Consider the following 14,764-nt stretch of genomic DNA (forward strand, 5'->3'; position numbering starts at 1 on the left):
TACCTACCCTATCTATATTTTTTTATATTTTGTACCAGAAAAGCCCGACAGGAAGTGCCAGTAAACATTTTTCTCGCTTAACCATTTGGTTAAGATTTGATGGTTAACCAGGCGTGTTGTTGTTGCATACATTTAAAACCAACTCATCTGTATTGACTGGATGTTGTGTACGACCTCGTTCATCTACTGGAACATATATTTTATTAAATCTTAAACTTGTTCTCCTAGAGTATTGTTCCTGGTTTTCCATCCTCTCTTCTAGTTTTGCAACTTTTTGATATAGCAAATCAATTTCTTTATTTTGTTCCTCTACAATTATTGCCTGTTTGTGAACTGAACGCTCTAGCTTATCTATTTTTATGAACTGAATAAAGATTTTTTGTTTATTTTTTCAATTATCTCTCTCTGTTCTTGATTTTTTTCATTTAATGGTTTGATATGTTCATCAACACTAGTTTGAATTTTGTCATCTGTCAAGGACGAGATTGACTCACTTATTTTATTAGATAGTATAGGTATGACTTGGTTTAGGACGTCATTACTTCTTAGAGCCTCCAAGACTCTCTCAGCAATAGCACTAATCTTCTTTGCTGCGCTCCTTTTGGAACCGAGTACACTACGGTCTTCAAAGGAGTTACGACGTCGCATTTGTCGAGATTCTTGTTTTTGTTTGGCAGGTAGTTGATCTGGACTTTCCGGTTTACACCTTTTTTTGTTTGTGGTTGGAATTACTAGTGTTTGAGATGGAGGAATTTGTTGTGAACATGCACTGTTATTTACTTCGTCATTGTTTATATTCGTGGAGGCGGCCATATTGTCCTTGCCTTTACCTGCCCGATTGACCGCTTGACCGTTCATTTTATCAATGATATGAAATATAACAGAAAATTTTACTGACCATTCAGTTCTCAACACATTATTTTTAAGTTCTGCCAAGTTTTGGACTCTATTATGTAAGTTTTCCATTCCTTTATCCCAATTTATCAGGAGAGTTGTTTACATGTCTTTACTCATTCGCGCATATACGTAAGTATATTTAGACTAAAGATCTTGTGGTTGCATAGGGGAACGAAGTGGTAGCATGTATATTTAAGCTCACCTGCTCCAAAGGGCCAGTCTATGGGACAGGTGGGCTTTTGCCATCACTGGGCGGACGACGACGGATATAGCCCGTTAACGTTTACAGAAAGCAGCTCCCCTGAAACAACTGGGCTAAATTGAACCAAACTTGGCCACAATCATACCCGCGGTATATAGTTTAAAAACGTGTCTACTGATCAAGCTGGCCAACAAACATAGCCGCATAGGCTAAAAATAAAATATAGGGGTAATATGCACATATACGTCATCAGTTTTATTTACGGTTTCCTTGGGGGGAAACTCATCAACGATAACAGGCTTATAATTTTGTAAGCCATACAAATATATTTAACTTAAATTTTAATATCAAGTACCGTTTCTTCTACAAAACAATCGATGTTTTCCATATTTGAAATTGATCAAGGGACGCTAAAAAATCGTACCACGTGATATGAAAACAGACAATGCAGACGATCAATACTTTGATCATAAACCTTGGTAGAAATGTGCATGATTTGTTATTCCTTCATAAAAAGAATAATTTCGTGAACGGTTATACCACGGGTGTCATCCGTATATCGAGAAAAAAGATCGTGAAAGAATAAGAAACAGTGCATGTTCAAGCATTGAGATTGGATCGTGAAAGATCTCGTATCGGATCGTGAAAGCAATTAAATACAATTCAACTCCAAAATCTGTGAAAATATTATTTGTATTATCAAATCGCAGAAAAAAATTTAAGGTAATGAAAAAAGCAGTACTTTTTAAGAGAACACAAAAGGCGAGACATAACCCTGTGTGAATCATTAAAAAAACACAAGTTTTAGATTTGTAATGGTCACATTGCAATAAATCATGATATATTTGAAACAAAATATTTTGTGTGTCAGATAGTACAGTAATATAGGTTTATGTTTTCCTTGAAAAAGTTAAGATTGTTTTTTCTAAAAGAAGGATTTTGTTAATTTTAATCAAAAATGATCGAGAAAGATCAGGCAACGCATCATTTTGATCGTGAAAGAAATGCGTGACCAGACTAGACTGTTTAGAATTTGCTCATGGTCGAATGTCGTACGGTTATCCATAGTTGCTTACATCTACGTTATTTGGTCTCTGCTGGATAATTGTCTCTTTTGCAATCATACCACATCTAATTTTTAAATTAATCATTAAAAACAAATTATTCTAGCAATTGATGCACTTTAGTTGATTGAAGCTTGTGATATCTTAAAAAGAACTTACTTTTGTTGCTGTTGTGATTGGTAATTGACTACCGCCTCATTTCTACAAAATCTTTAAAATAAACTTACCTAAAAATAATACTGATTTTATTCATATCCAAGTAGTACTTCCATGGCCATTCACAGGTGAAAAATAACTAACTTATATGTGAAAAGTCTAGCGATTTCGTCCTTAAAGGAACTTATGGATAATTCTGTTCGTAACTTCAGAAAAAAACACTTTTATTTATATGTATAAACACATATTTACCCTATTTTCACTTCAGGCATGCGATCAAAACAATAAGGTCATCGTCGAAAGATAAGTATCTTTGTATCTATATTGCTAAATGCATTTACGAATGCGTAAGCGAGAGGTGGTCTATGTGTATTTCTTGGAAATACATAGCCGTAGTTCATATGTGGTTAAAACGTACGTACCTCGAGTGTAGTATTAATTCCCTTTTAAAGTTATTAGTGGTGTTTGTTTTGCTCAAACGTTGGTTTTCTGGTCGGAGTGTTTTGGCATGTTTTGTGTCTCATTGTAATTGTGTTGTCTTTCATTTTTTCCCTTTCTTTGAATTGTGGTTTTTATTGCCTCTTGCTTTCTTCTTTAACTTTTCATTAACAGATCCATCCCACCAAAAAATAAAACCCATCGGCACAAAATTTACATTAACAAAACACTACAAGTACGCAATTTAATCAATTCCCTAGTTTGAACAGCTAACAATGTCTAACTCTAAGAGAAACCCATATGTCCGGATATAATGATCGCGGAATTGTCAACACTTTTTCAGCTCGAATGTAAAAATATCAGCTCAGGGGATAAAAAACTTTTCAACAGGACTGGTATCATTCATTGTTTCCATAACCGCTATTTAGACTTTGCGTGACATTGAAACATTGAAATACAACAAATGTAAACCAAGAATCATTTCGGGATATGTTCTATGTACACGTAGATTTTTTTCATTGAAATTGTTCATGCTTTTTGGCGGTCATTCCAATTATGGCAGCCAATGAATAATTTTTGTCTCGCCTGCAACAAAAGTCGCAGAATGCGAGACATGGGTATTACTATCCGGCGGTGGCGGCGGCGTAAACTATTTGTATAGGTGTCAGACCACCAATTCACTCCCTCCAATTTTGAACGTATGTAAAAGTAGCCCTACTCTGACACAAAATAGTGCTTTTGATGTCATTGTTTACTTAAACTAACCATCACATTTGCAGAAATGAAACTTTTGGTGAAAGAAAAATATATTTAGATCATTTTGAGCCGAAATTTACTTGTCTATGAGTTTGCATTAAAAATGAGGATTAAGGATGTTCGCTCCTCTGTTTCAAAATAACAAGCTTTTTAAAAGACTGTTCTAAAATGATAGTATATAAATAAAGGAACTAAAATAGCAAAGAAAAATTATGGGTCCGTGTGCTTGTTTTCGAGATATAAACCATTGAAAATTTGGCGGGAAATTATTCTCTCTAGAGTTTTCATACTTTTAACATTGGTCGCTTTTTTGTTTCAAAAACTACGAAAAAATAACAAGGATTTTATAAGATTTTCAAATATGGCTTTTTAAACTATATGTAATAAAATTATGAAAAGAAAAGTAGGGGTAAGTGGACAAAATTATTTAATGGCAAAACATGGATAAAACCAGAGGATTCCGAAAATCTGGTAAAATTTCAAAAACAAGAGGAGCGAACATCCTTAATGCGCTCCATTGTTTACTAATTTAGGATTTTCAGAATACCAGGGGTTATGTTTAGTAGTACTTGTGTTCCGAAGGTCAGTTTTTTCTTATAAGACTTTAAAGGTAGGTTGAAAATTGGCCTGTAGAAAGTTGATACATGTACAATTCATATAGGATATACCTGGTTTCTATGAAGTTAAACTTAAGGTAAAATGTTAAGAAAGCTATGAAAATTGCAAAATTTGGTTGAATAGATAGGGATTTTGAATTGGTGGTCTGACACCTATAAAGCTTTATATTTCAGAAGGTAGAAGACCTGGATGCTGCATTCCTGTATGTTCGGTTTTTGTGTTCTGGTCTGTTTTTCAAATACTAATAGCAATTGGTCAGCTATATTTATTGTATGGAATAATTGTACGTTGTACATGTGTGTCTGGCAGGTATTGTCTGACCTTGACCTCATTTTCATGGTTCATTGGTCAGTGATACGTTTTCGTAATTTTGTCAGTTTATCAGATATTGTATAAGCAACATGTCAACTATATTTGGTGTATGGAAAGATTGTAAGGTGTACATAAAATAGAGAATTGAAATGGTGAATGCGTCAAAGAGACAACAACCTGACCAAAGAGCAGGAAACAGCTCCAGGCCACCAATGGGTCTTCAACACAGCGAGAAAATAGTATTACAGACAAAAAAGCTATAGATCTTTTATATGTTAATTGTTGTGGCCTAAAACATAGACTACAATATCCAGAATTTGAAAGTTTGATCCGAAAACATGATGTTGTTTGCTTTGTTGAATCAAAAACTGACGATATGGATGATATTCATTTATCTGGTTACACATTAAAATTCAAAAATAGACGTAAAATATCAAGAGTTAAATCAGGTGGCATTGTAATCGGGTATAGAGAAAATCTGAATAACTCTATAGAAGTGATTGAAACAAATAGTAAATTTGTTCTATGGTGTAAAATTTCTAAATTTTTAAATAACGAGGATATACTTTTCGGAGTGGTCTATATCCCACCAGAATATATATCATATTCTTCCCCTGATGCATTCAATGAAATTGAAAATGAATACTTGGAATTTTCTACAACATTTGAACATATTTTTATTATTGGTGATTTTAACGCACGTACCTCAAATGAGAAAGATTATGTATTTATTGATGAAAAAGATATTAGTATTGATTTGGAAGGTGTACCTATAAATGATGTATGTAACTTAGAATTGTATAATATACCCAGGGATCGTATTAGTATGGATAAAGGGAAAACACGTTACGGTAATAATCTGCTTGACTTATGTAAATGTAACAACTTATTCATTATGAATGGTAGACTGGGAAATGATAAGACTGGGAAATTTACCTGCAGAAATGCTAGTGTTGTAGACTATTGTTTGAGTAATGTTAACGTTTTAGAAAAACTTATTGATTTTGATGTACTAGAATTTTCACACTTGTATTCAGATGTTCATTGTCCATTGTATTTACGCTTAGAAAGCAACTCATTAATCACAGTTTGTAATGAACAGAACAGTCCTAATGATCAGTCAAGACAAAAGATTAATAAATGGGATCATAAAATGGTACCTGAATTTAGAGCTAATATAAATGTTGATAGATTAGACAGGTTGTTACGTAATTTGAAAAATGTGAATTTAGAAAAAGTTGATGATAAAAATGTCAACGCATTTGTAAATGAGATTGGATTAGTTGTTTTAGAGTCTGCTAAGACAACGTTTGGAACACGAACTGATAAACCAAAAAAGCGAGCCCCTAAAAAGAAGGGAGACAAGCCATGGTTTAATTATGACTGCAAATTTGCGAGGCAAAACTTTAGAAAGCTTAAGCGCAGGCTCAAATTTTCACCTTCGCTTTTATTATATAACGAAGTTAAAGATGCTGAGAGAAAATATAAAAAAGTTATGGACCAAGCCATAAAAACTCATAAACGTGATATGACTAAAAAATTAAAAAACCTCAGATCTCAAAATTCAAAAGAGTATTGGAATATTTTAAATAAGCGGGAACACACGAAACAACCGGACATAAATTTTGATAATTTACTAAATTTTTTCAGAGATCTAAATTCAGGCACCCCCGATCCTATTGAGTTACCAAATGTAGACCAAGATGCTTTAAATGATTTAAATGGTACACTTAATGGTCCAATAACAAAGGACGAGATTATGAATTGTATTAAGAAACTAAAAAGTAACAAAGCCTGTGGCGACGATATGATTATAAATGAATATATTAAATCTTCTAGTGATTTTTTAATTGATGTATATGTTGAATTGTTTAACTTAGTTTTTAGAACTGGTATTGTACCAGAATCTTGGGTAATTGGCACGATCAAACCATTTTATAAGAATAAGGGAAACAAATTTGATCCAAAAAAGTATAGACCTATCACAATTGTCAGTTGTGTTGGGAAATTATTCACTTCGATTTTATGTCATAGATTATCAAATTTTTCCGATGAATTTTTATTAATAAATGAAAATCAGTTTGGATTTAGAAGTGGATATTCAACAGTCGATTGTATATTTATACTGCACTCTTTCTTTGAAATTTTGAAATTAAAAAAGAAAAAAATGTTTTGTGCATTTGTGGATTTTGAAAAAGCGTTTGACACAGTCAGAAGAGACGCTTTATGGTATAAGATGTTATTGAATAAGATAAATGGTCATATGTATAACATAATTCATAAGATGTATGAAAATATTAAGTCATGTTTATCTTATAATGGCAATATATCAGATTATTTTTCATGCAATATTGGCCTACGTCAAGGGGAAAACTTATCTCCTTTTCTGTTCTCACTTTTCTTAAATGATTTGGAAAACTTTTTTATCAACGAGAACTTGGTTGGTTTGAACACTATTGAAGATGCACTCGAAGAAAAATTAGATATTTATGTTAAACTGTTTGCAATCCTCTATGCAGATGATACTGTGCTAATGGCGGAATCGGCCAAAAATCTTCAATTATTGCTAGATAAATTCCACTCATATTGGGATGTCTGGAAAATGAAAGTTAATGTAGAAAAGACAAAAATTGTAATTTTTAGTAATGGAAGGCAACCCAAAAATCTGAGTTTTACATATGATAACTCTGTTATAGATATCGTTCAAGAATTCAACTATCTTGGGATCTATTTTTCACGAAATGGCACATTTAAACACTGTAGAAAACACTTAGCAGAAAAAGCTACAAAGGCAATGTATGAGGTGATCAAAAAGGGGAGAAAACATGGGTTATCTATTAGTTGTCAATTAGATTTATTTGACAAATTAGTGAAACCGGTCTTATTGTACGGTTGTGGAATTTGGGGGTTTGGGAATAACGACATTCTGGAGAGAGTTCAATTAAAATTCTGTAAGCTTCTTCTGCACCTAAAGTCTTCTACCCCAAATTGTGTTATATATGGTGAACTTGGACGATATCCCATAAACTTAGATATTAAAGTCCGTATGGTATCATTTTGGGTGAAATTAGTATGTGGTAAACCGACTAAATTATCAGCGACCATTTATAAACTACTGTTTAAGCTGTCAAATGAAAACGATGTAAAGTTTAGTTGGTTAAACCATGTTGAATCCATTTTTAATGAAACGGGATTATCTTTTGTGTGGTTATCTCAAACATGTATTAGTGACATTTGGTTAAAGAATACATTCAGAACATCACTCCAAGATCAGTTTCAACAAACATGGTTTTCAAATATGCAAGCATGTTCGAAGACATTAAATTATCGAATTTTTAAGGATACTTTTGGGTTTGAGAACTATTTTGATATTTTAGAATTTCGTGATATTTATACTTTATGCAAATTTAGAACCATCAACCATAAATTACCCATTGAGATAGGGAGATGGACAAATATTCAGAGAGATAGAAGAAATTGTAAATTATGTAACTCTAAAGATCTTGGAGATGAGTATCATTATATTATGATGTGCACAGAGATGTCAGTAAAAAGAAACGAATGTATTGATAAAAAATATGTAAATCGTCCAAATATAATTATGTTTAAGAAAATTATGAATTTAAATATAAAATCTAAATTGAGAAAGCTGTGTACTTTCATTAGATTTATAAATTGCCATGTGTGCCCTCCTGGCTAAATACTATCAGTATAATTGTAAATAGTGTACATATTTTGCTCTGTGTATTCATGTATTTATGTCTGTATTATTGATGTCATGTAGTGTCTGTATACCATTGTAATTGCAAAGGTTTGACAGAATAAAGATATATATATATATAAAAAGAAACACAGACTTGTCTGTCTGGCCTGGTTCATCTGACCATGACCTCATTATCATAGAACATTGACAATGTTAAGCTTATGTGATACATGTAGTAAAACCTTCATGTAACAGACTTTCAACATAAATTCAATGATAAGTAAAACAGGCGAGACATTCTAGCGTGTGCACTCTTGTTTAAAACCGGAATCAATTCGGAATGGCTTATACTACCTAGGTTTCAATTTTCGTTAAAATTCATAACACCTTAAGATGTAATCAACTTTTTTATTTTTTTTTTATTTATGAAAGTATAGTTTTTATCGCAAATTGGACACCGCTTGTCATTTTAGAATAGCATAATGCACCTTCTTTAATCTCGTTAAAGTCCTTGAAGAAGAAGTAAGAAATCCCCGGAATCAGTTACCATTTTCCATTGAAATACTAGCTCAAAAAGACATTTCTCAAAATTTGTGAGTTTTAAAAAAAGAATGAGTTTTTACCAAAATCCATACTTCTTTTTAAAAAAAAAATAGACAAGAATCTTCTTCTTATAGATATAAATACTGCTCATAAAAACGATTGATATAATATGAGACAACCTTGGCCTATAATACGACATAAACATGAGACGGAAAAACCGACAGTAATTTTTATGGAATTTCAGTTTTTTGCTGTACCAATTACCGACAGTAATTGTTATGGGATTTCAGTCTTTTGCTGTACCAATTACGATGATAAATTTGTATTTAATTACAAAACAATTTGAACGATTTTAATAATTTTAGCAATGACAAATAAGCGAAACCAGATCTTTCACGATCCCTTTCACGATCACAAAAAGGTGGTACCGATCTTTCGCGATCATAAATATCAAATTTATATGAATATTGGAATTTTGCACCACTTTCTGATTAAGTTACTACAAAATAATTTTAAGAGCCATTTGAAACATTAATATAGAACGAAATTGTTAAGCGAATAGTTATTTAGTTATTCATATGATGAAAAAAATCATGTTTGTTTACATTTTTTATGTCATTGAAATGTTGATTAGCAATCTGCCTTTTGTAGTTTTGTAAAAACGGTGATATTTTAAAATCTGATTTTCTCAGATACTGATCATAACGATGAACCATTTTGACAGACAATTTCATTTTTTTCAAAATTTGTCCTTATAATTTAATAAATTGGACTATCTATTAACCTTGTATGTATTTTTTTTTCGATAAGATTTCTTTCACGATCCTATACCAGATCTTTTCACGATCCTATCGCAATACTTGACCACCAGTACTTACTCTTTCATGATTGTTTTTCTCGATATACCGAATGACAACCGTGTACACGCAACTACATACAAGTTTAAATTTGAATGGTTGTGTTTTCTTTTTAGACTTTATGTTTGATAGAAGGGAACAGTTTAAATTTAATTTACAGATTAAATTGTATTTTTAACAGATGATTTATTAGTTTCTTCCTTCTTTGTTTCTTCATTAAAAATTACCTTTACCTGTATTACAAAATGTAGCTCATAAACATCTATTGGTTATGATTTAATTTTTTGAAATGCTTATCAATATGAAACTTTTGTGAAATTGTATTTATTTTTTGCCATAACTCCTTGAAATAACTACACTCAATGAAATTACGAAGGTAAGTGTGCGTCACTTTACAGGTAAATCATGAAGATAGATTGGTTTGCTATATTTTCCATATATACAGGTGAGTACTTACTAGGATACAATGTAATAACTTCTATCGAACCATTTTAAGTTTACTATCTATCTTTTAAGTAGTTGAAAATATATTCCAAGGCGTGTTTCATATTTAAGTTTTTCGTAAATTTAACTCTTATGTCGATTAAGAAATCCAATTATTTATCAAAATATATTAAACTTTTATAAATCTTAAAGCTTGTCTAATATATTTTTCTATATTCGGGACAAAATGTGTTTCTTGTGTAATCAAATACTTTAAATTATTCATGCAGTTGATAGCTGTTATAATGATACAAAGACAAGACCACATCATATAGAGATTTTTGCACACATATATAATGTAAAGCGCAAATGATATAGAAATTAAGTGAGAATTGGACCACGTGGTAAAGTAGTATTTTTATAAGAGTTATACACGCACCTATTGCTACTAATATTTCAACTACAAATTTACAACCAGCGACATCAAGAGAAAATGGTCACCAAGTACAAGTCCGTATCCGTTTTCAATCTAGTGCTTGTACAATTGATGAAACGCCACGAGTTCTATGGTCATTTAAGACGTAGCGGTACATCGGCTTTGTTTAGCTTCCAGTTTCTTTACATTGTCTTCTTTAGATGACGGATCCCAGACGATACTTGAGTACTAAATTATCATCTAACGAACATCTGACAGCATATATAAGATTCCAGTTTGACTAGTAACCCGGTTTAACCCCGCCACATTCTGTATGTGCCTGTCCAAAGACAGGAGCCTGCAATTCAGACGTTGTCGTTTGTTACTGTATATCATATTTGTTCTTCGTTTGTTGTTTTGTACATTAATCAAGCCGTTGTTTCACATTTTGTTTGGGCCTTTTATAGCTTACTGTGCAGGATTGGTTTTGTTCATCGTTGAAGTTCGTACGGCGACCTTTGGTTGATAGCTTCTATGCATTTGGTCTCTGGCAACCACATCTCCTGATATATACAGGACCGTTTTCAAATAAAAGCTCTTGTGGAGTTTTTATTTTTTGCGATGTCATCAATATGTTTCTTCCAACTTGTGATCTGTGTATTGTGGCCTTTATATTTCGCATATTCAATCTCTTCAAGAAACTGGATGAGGATGTTGTAGTTTGCCTTCCCTATGTTTTGCTATATTGTTACTCTGAGTAGTTGACATTTTGTGGTTGGAATTCCATCTTCCAGTCTGCATCCGACTGTTTCAATACTTTAGGTCGTGTTAGGAATATTGGCATCTCCTTGCTTTCTTATTTGGTGGTACATTTAAACTCAGGCGTCTGCAAACAGTCTTACATTTGATGACGACAAATACCCTAGTAGATCATTTATGAAATAAGAATAATCGGACCCAAGATGCTTCCTTGCTGGACTCCAAACTGTACATGTGAAGTTTCTAAAAAAATGCCCACTGCTGTCTGTCTTCCAGAAGAAGTTTTTCAGCCAATTTATGACCTTTCCTCTTGTGTCATTATGGTTTATGTATTTTAGTATATAAGAATAGTGAGTAAGGTGGTCGAAGGATTTTGAGGAATTTAATAGGATAAGATATATCTGCTCCTTGTTGCCGATGTGTCTGTATAGCTACTTCGACTGTTAGTACGAATCAATTTGTCTTCACTGGGTTCAGTAAATATAATATGTGAGTAAATGTAATCATCTGTATACTTATAATCTCCCTGGAATATGATCATCCATGTATTATTATCTTTTACAGGAATTTAGAATGACAAGACAAGGACATAATAAACAAGTGTCGTTTATATATGGAGTTTATTCTGTGAAGAAAGTTTTGCGGTATTTTTATATAAAAATAGCAAGAACACGAAGAACATTCATTAAGTTAATATATTTGATCGTTTTCATGTCTGCGTTTGTTTACCTAAATTACCGATACAATCTTCCTGTCTTTCATGTTTTTCGAAATCCGAATGTTAATAAACCATGCACGCTTCCAGTGTATGATATATACGACCATTCAGTGGACCAGTTTTTCTGGGATCAACAGGTCTTGCCATGCGAAGGTTGGTTAGATTTGTTGTATGTTGATTCCAAAGGATATATTACAATGAACAAAACTGCCGTAAGTGTTTCTGGTTATTCTGATATAAAATGTGAATATCGATATATACAACGTGTTTCGGAGTCAAAAATTGAATTCTCGTCTAAAATGGATTATGTTCAACCTTCCTATTTAGATGGTGACTTTGTTCATGCAGAATGTTACGATTCGAATAGAAAACTACTATATAATAACTTGCATATAAATGTTGACAGTAAAAATGTTTTTAAAAATCGTAAACTGGCAGAAGAAACTAAATCGAATTTAAGTGTATATATCATTGGTATTGATTCTCTATCAAGACTTATAGCAGAACGAAAAATTCCCAAAACACTAAACTTTCTACGAAATAATTTGAGTGCATATATGTTTAAAGGGTATACGCGCGTCGGTGATGGTTCGTATCCAAATTTATTGCCATTGTTTACTGGATTAAAAGCATATGGTGAGGAACATAAAGTGGGTATAAACAACATACAGTATATGTTTAACAATTATTCCAAGCAAGGTTGTATAGATATGTACGCAGAGGACTGGGTACAGGTTGCCACTTTTGTCGACATCTTTAGAAAACAACCATCTCATCATTACATTCAGCCTCTGTTTCAGGCAATTGATAAAGTTAAATCTAACAGTTTGGCTGTAGAATATACACTTAAGTTTTTACAACATCATAATATTCCCCTCGGTAAAACGTCTCCTTTGTGTTTTGGTAATGTTTATAAGTATCAGTTGATATTGCAATATTTTAAGCGCTTTTTAGATAACTATGAATTGAAGAGAAAATTTGCATTTGCTTGGACCAATGAAATCGGTCATGACTTTCTGAACATGGTAGGCTTGGCTGATAATGATTACCTAGAATTTTTCAAATGGATGAAAGAATCAAAGAAACTTGAAAATGCCATCATGATATTTATGAGCGATCATGGACCTCGATATAGTGAAATTCAAAACACAGAAGTCGGTCGCATTTCTAATTTACTACCTCTTTTTACGATTGTTTTACCAGATCACATTAAATCAAGATTTAATCATATTCACAAGAATTTGAAACTAAATACAGAGAGAATGACCACTGCTTTTGACGTTTATGAAACTCTTAAAGATATACTGCATGGAGATTTTCAGAAGAAAGATAGTTTATTGAATGTCCAAAAGTTACCTCGAGGAATAAGCTTGTTCCGTGAAATTCCGTCGTCTAGAAGTTGCTTAGATGCTGATATTTCGGAACATTACTGTCCTTGTTATACGACAAAAAATGTTTCCGTAAACGATGAACGTGTAGTAGATTCTGTTAACGCTGTTGTAGATAAAATTAATGATATTTTAGAAGCAGTTAAAACAAAATGTGCCAAAGTAGTAACGCAATCTATTCGCAGTGCGAGATCAGTTTTTTCCGACATGGTGCGTGATACGCAGAAAGAGCGATCCTTTTCTGTTCGCAGTTACCTTTGGAATATTTCCGAACAAACTCGATTTCGCATAACTTTTTGGACAAACCCAGGTAATGCTTTATATGAAGCAACAGTGCAATACAACGATAAAACCAATATCAAAATTCTAGGTGATATCAATCGTATTAATAAGTATGGAAACCAATCAGCTTGTCTAAGAATAGGCCAGGTGCGCGATAGAGTTCGAGAACTTTATTGTTATTGCCTTTAATATTCTAAAAATGCGCCAGATATTATCCGTGATGGATGGCTTGACAGAAAATTAATTATCCTGGATGGACATCTTGAAAGACTTCAATGGAGGAACATATGTTTAAACATATAAAGGAAAACGATTCTAAAGAATGTCAATATAATAGAGCTATAGGGATGTTCGCGTCGCATACTCAAACTAAAATTGGTATTACATTTTAATAATTTTCATTTGACACTGAACAAAGCATCAACATCATAGAAAATGAATATGTATGTTCATATTAGTTCATCCAGATATATTCAAAAACATGTAAAAACTGCAATATTGTAACAAAACTGTTATCAACAACAACGGGTAGACAATGAATAATTTTTTTGATATTAAGGATATTCTTGTAAATTGTTGAAAACTATTTTCAGCTTGTTATTTATAGACCTTGTTATATTCAAACACCGTTACCTTTAAACTACTTTCCGATTTTGGCTGTGTGATATTTTTAAAAAGTGAGAATCAAATATCCTCGAAATATAGACAGTGATAGTCAAGGAAATAAATTTTCAGAAAATGCTCTGGATATAGTGTATTCTATTTTAATTGTCGGTCTTGATGGCTTGGAAAATTCAACGAAGAAAAAACAGAATAACTATATTTTGTAAATGTTTATCTTTTATTTAAAAGCAGGATTAATTGTTCGGTTAGGGTGACACATCCCACAGAATGTGGCCTTGCTAAAAATCACCAAAGATAGCAGGTGTGAGCCAATGCTCCGTGTTGAAGGCCGTACCTTGACCTATAATGGTTTACTTTTATAAATTGTTACTTGGATGGAGAGTTGTCTCATTGGCACTCATACCACATCTTCCTATATCTATTATAATTTGTTCCGCCAGACGCAGGTTCCGTCTGCATAAGACTCACCAGTTGCGCTCGAATCAAAATAGTTGAAAGGCCTGTCAGTGCTAATAATCAGACATATCGTGTCGGTCTTGTTCAATGTAAGGTATATATCTATTTAACATCAACATGCATCGTCATAAATATGCATAAAGTGTTTGCAAA

General features: G+C 32.5%; 1 protein-coding gene across 2 annotated transcripts in view; it reads left to right on the top strand.

The window, feature by feature from the left end:
* LOC127704260 (uncharacterized) overlaps positions 1 to 14,279 on the top strand; it is a 34,229-nt gene extending 19,950 nt beyond the window's left edge. The window contains exons 1-2 of one of the 2 annotated variants that reach the window (XM_052208230.1): positions 9,867 to 9,991; positions 11,708 to 14,279. In XM_052208230.1, coding sequence (XP_052064190.1) covers positions 11,717 to 13,720 — 2,004 coding nt within the window. In that variant the 5' untranslated portion in view covers positions 9,867 to 9,991; positions 11,708 to 11,716 and the 3' untranslated portion in view covers positions 13,721 to 14,279. Of the gene's footprint in view, positions 1 to 9,866; positions 9,992 to 11,707 lie in introns of those variants that run through there. The other variant, XM_052208229.1, reaches the window with a different exon arrangement.
* Positions 14,280 to 14,764: the final 485 nt, after the last annotated feature.

This window comes from Mytilus californianus, unplaced genomic scaffold (genome assembly GCF_021869535.1).
Source record: "Mytilus californianus isolate M0D057914Y unplaced genomic scaffold, xbMytCali1.0.p SCAF_6, whole genome shotgun sequence".
In the NCBI taxonomy this organism is placed as follows: Eukaryota; Metazoa; Mollusca; class Bivalvia; order Mytilida; family Mytilidae; genus Mytilus; species Mytilus californianus.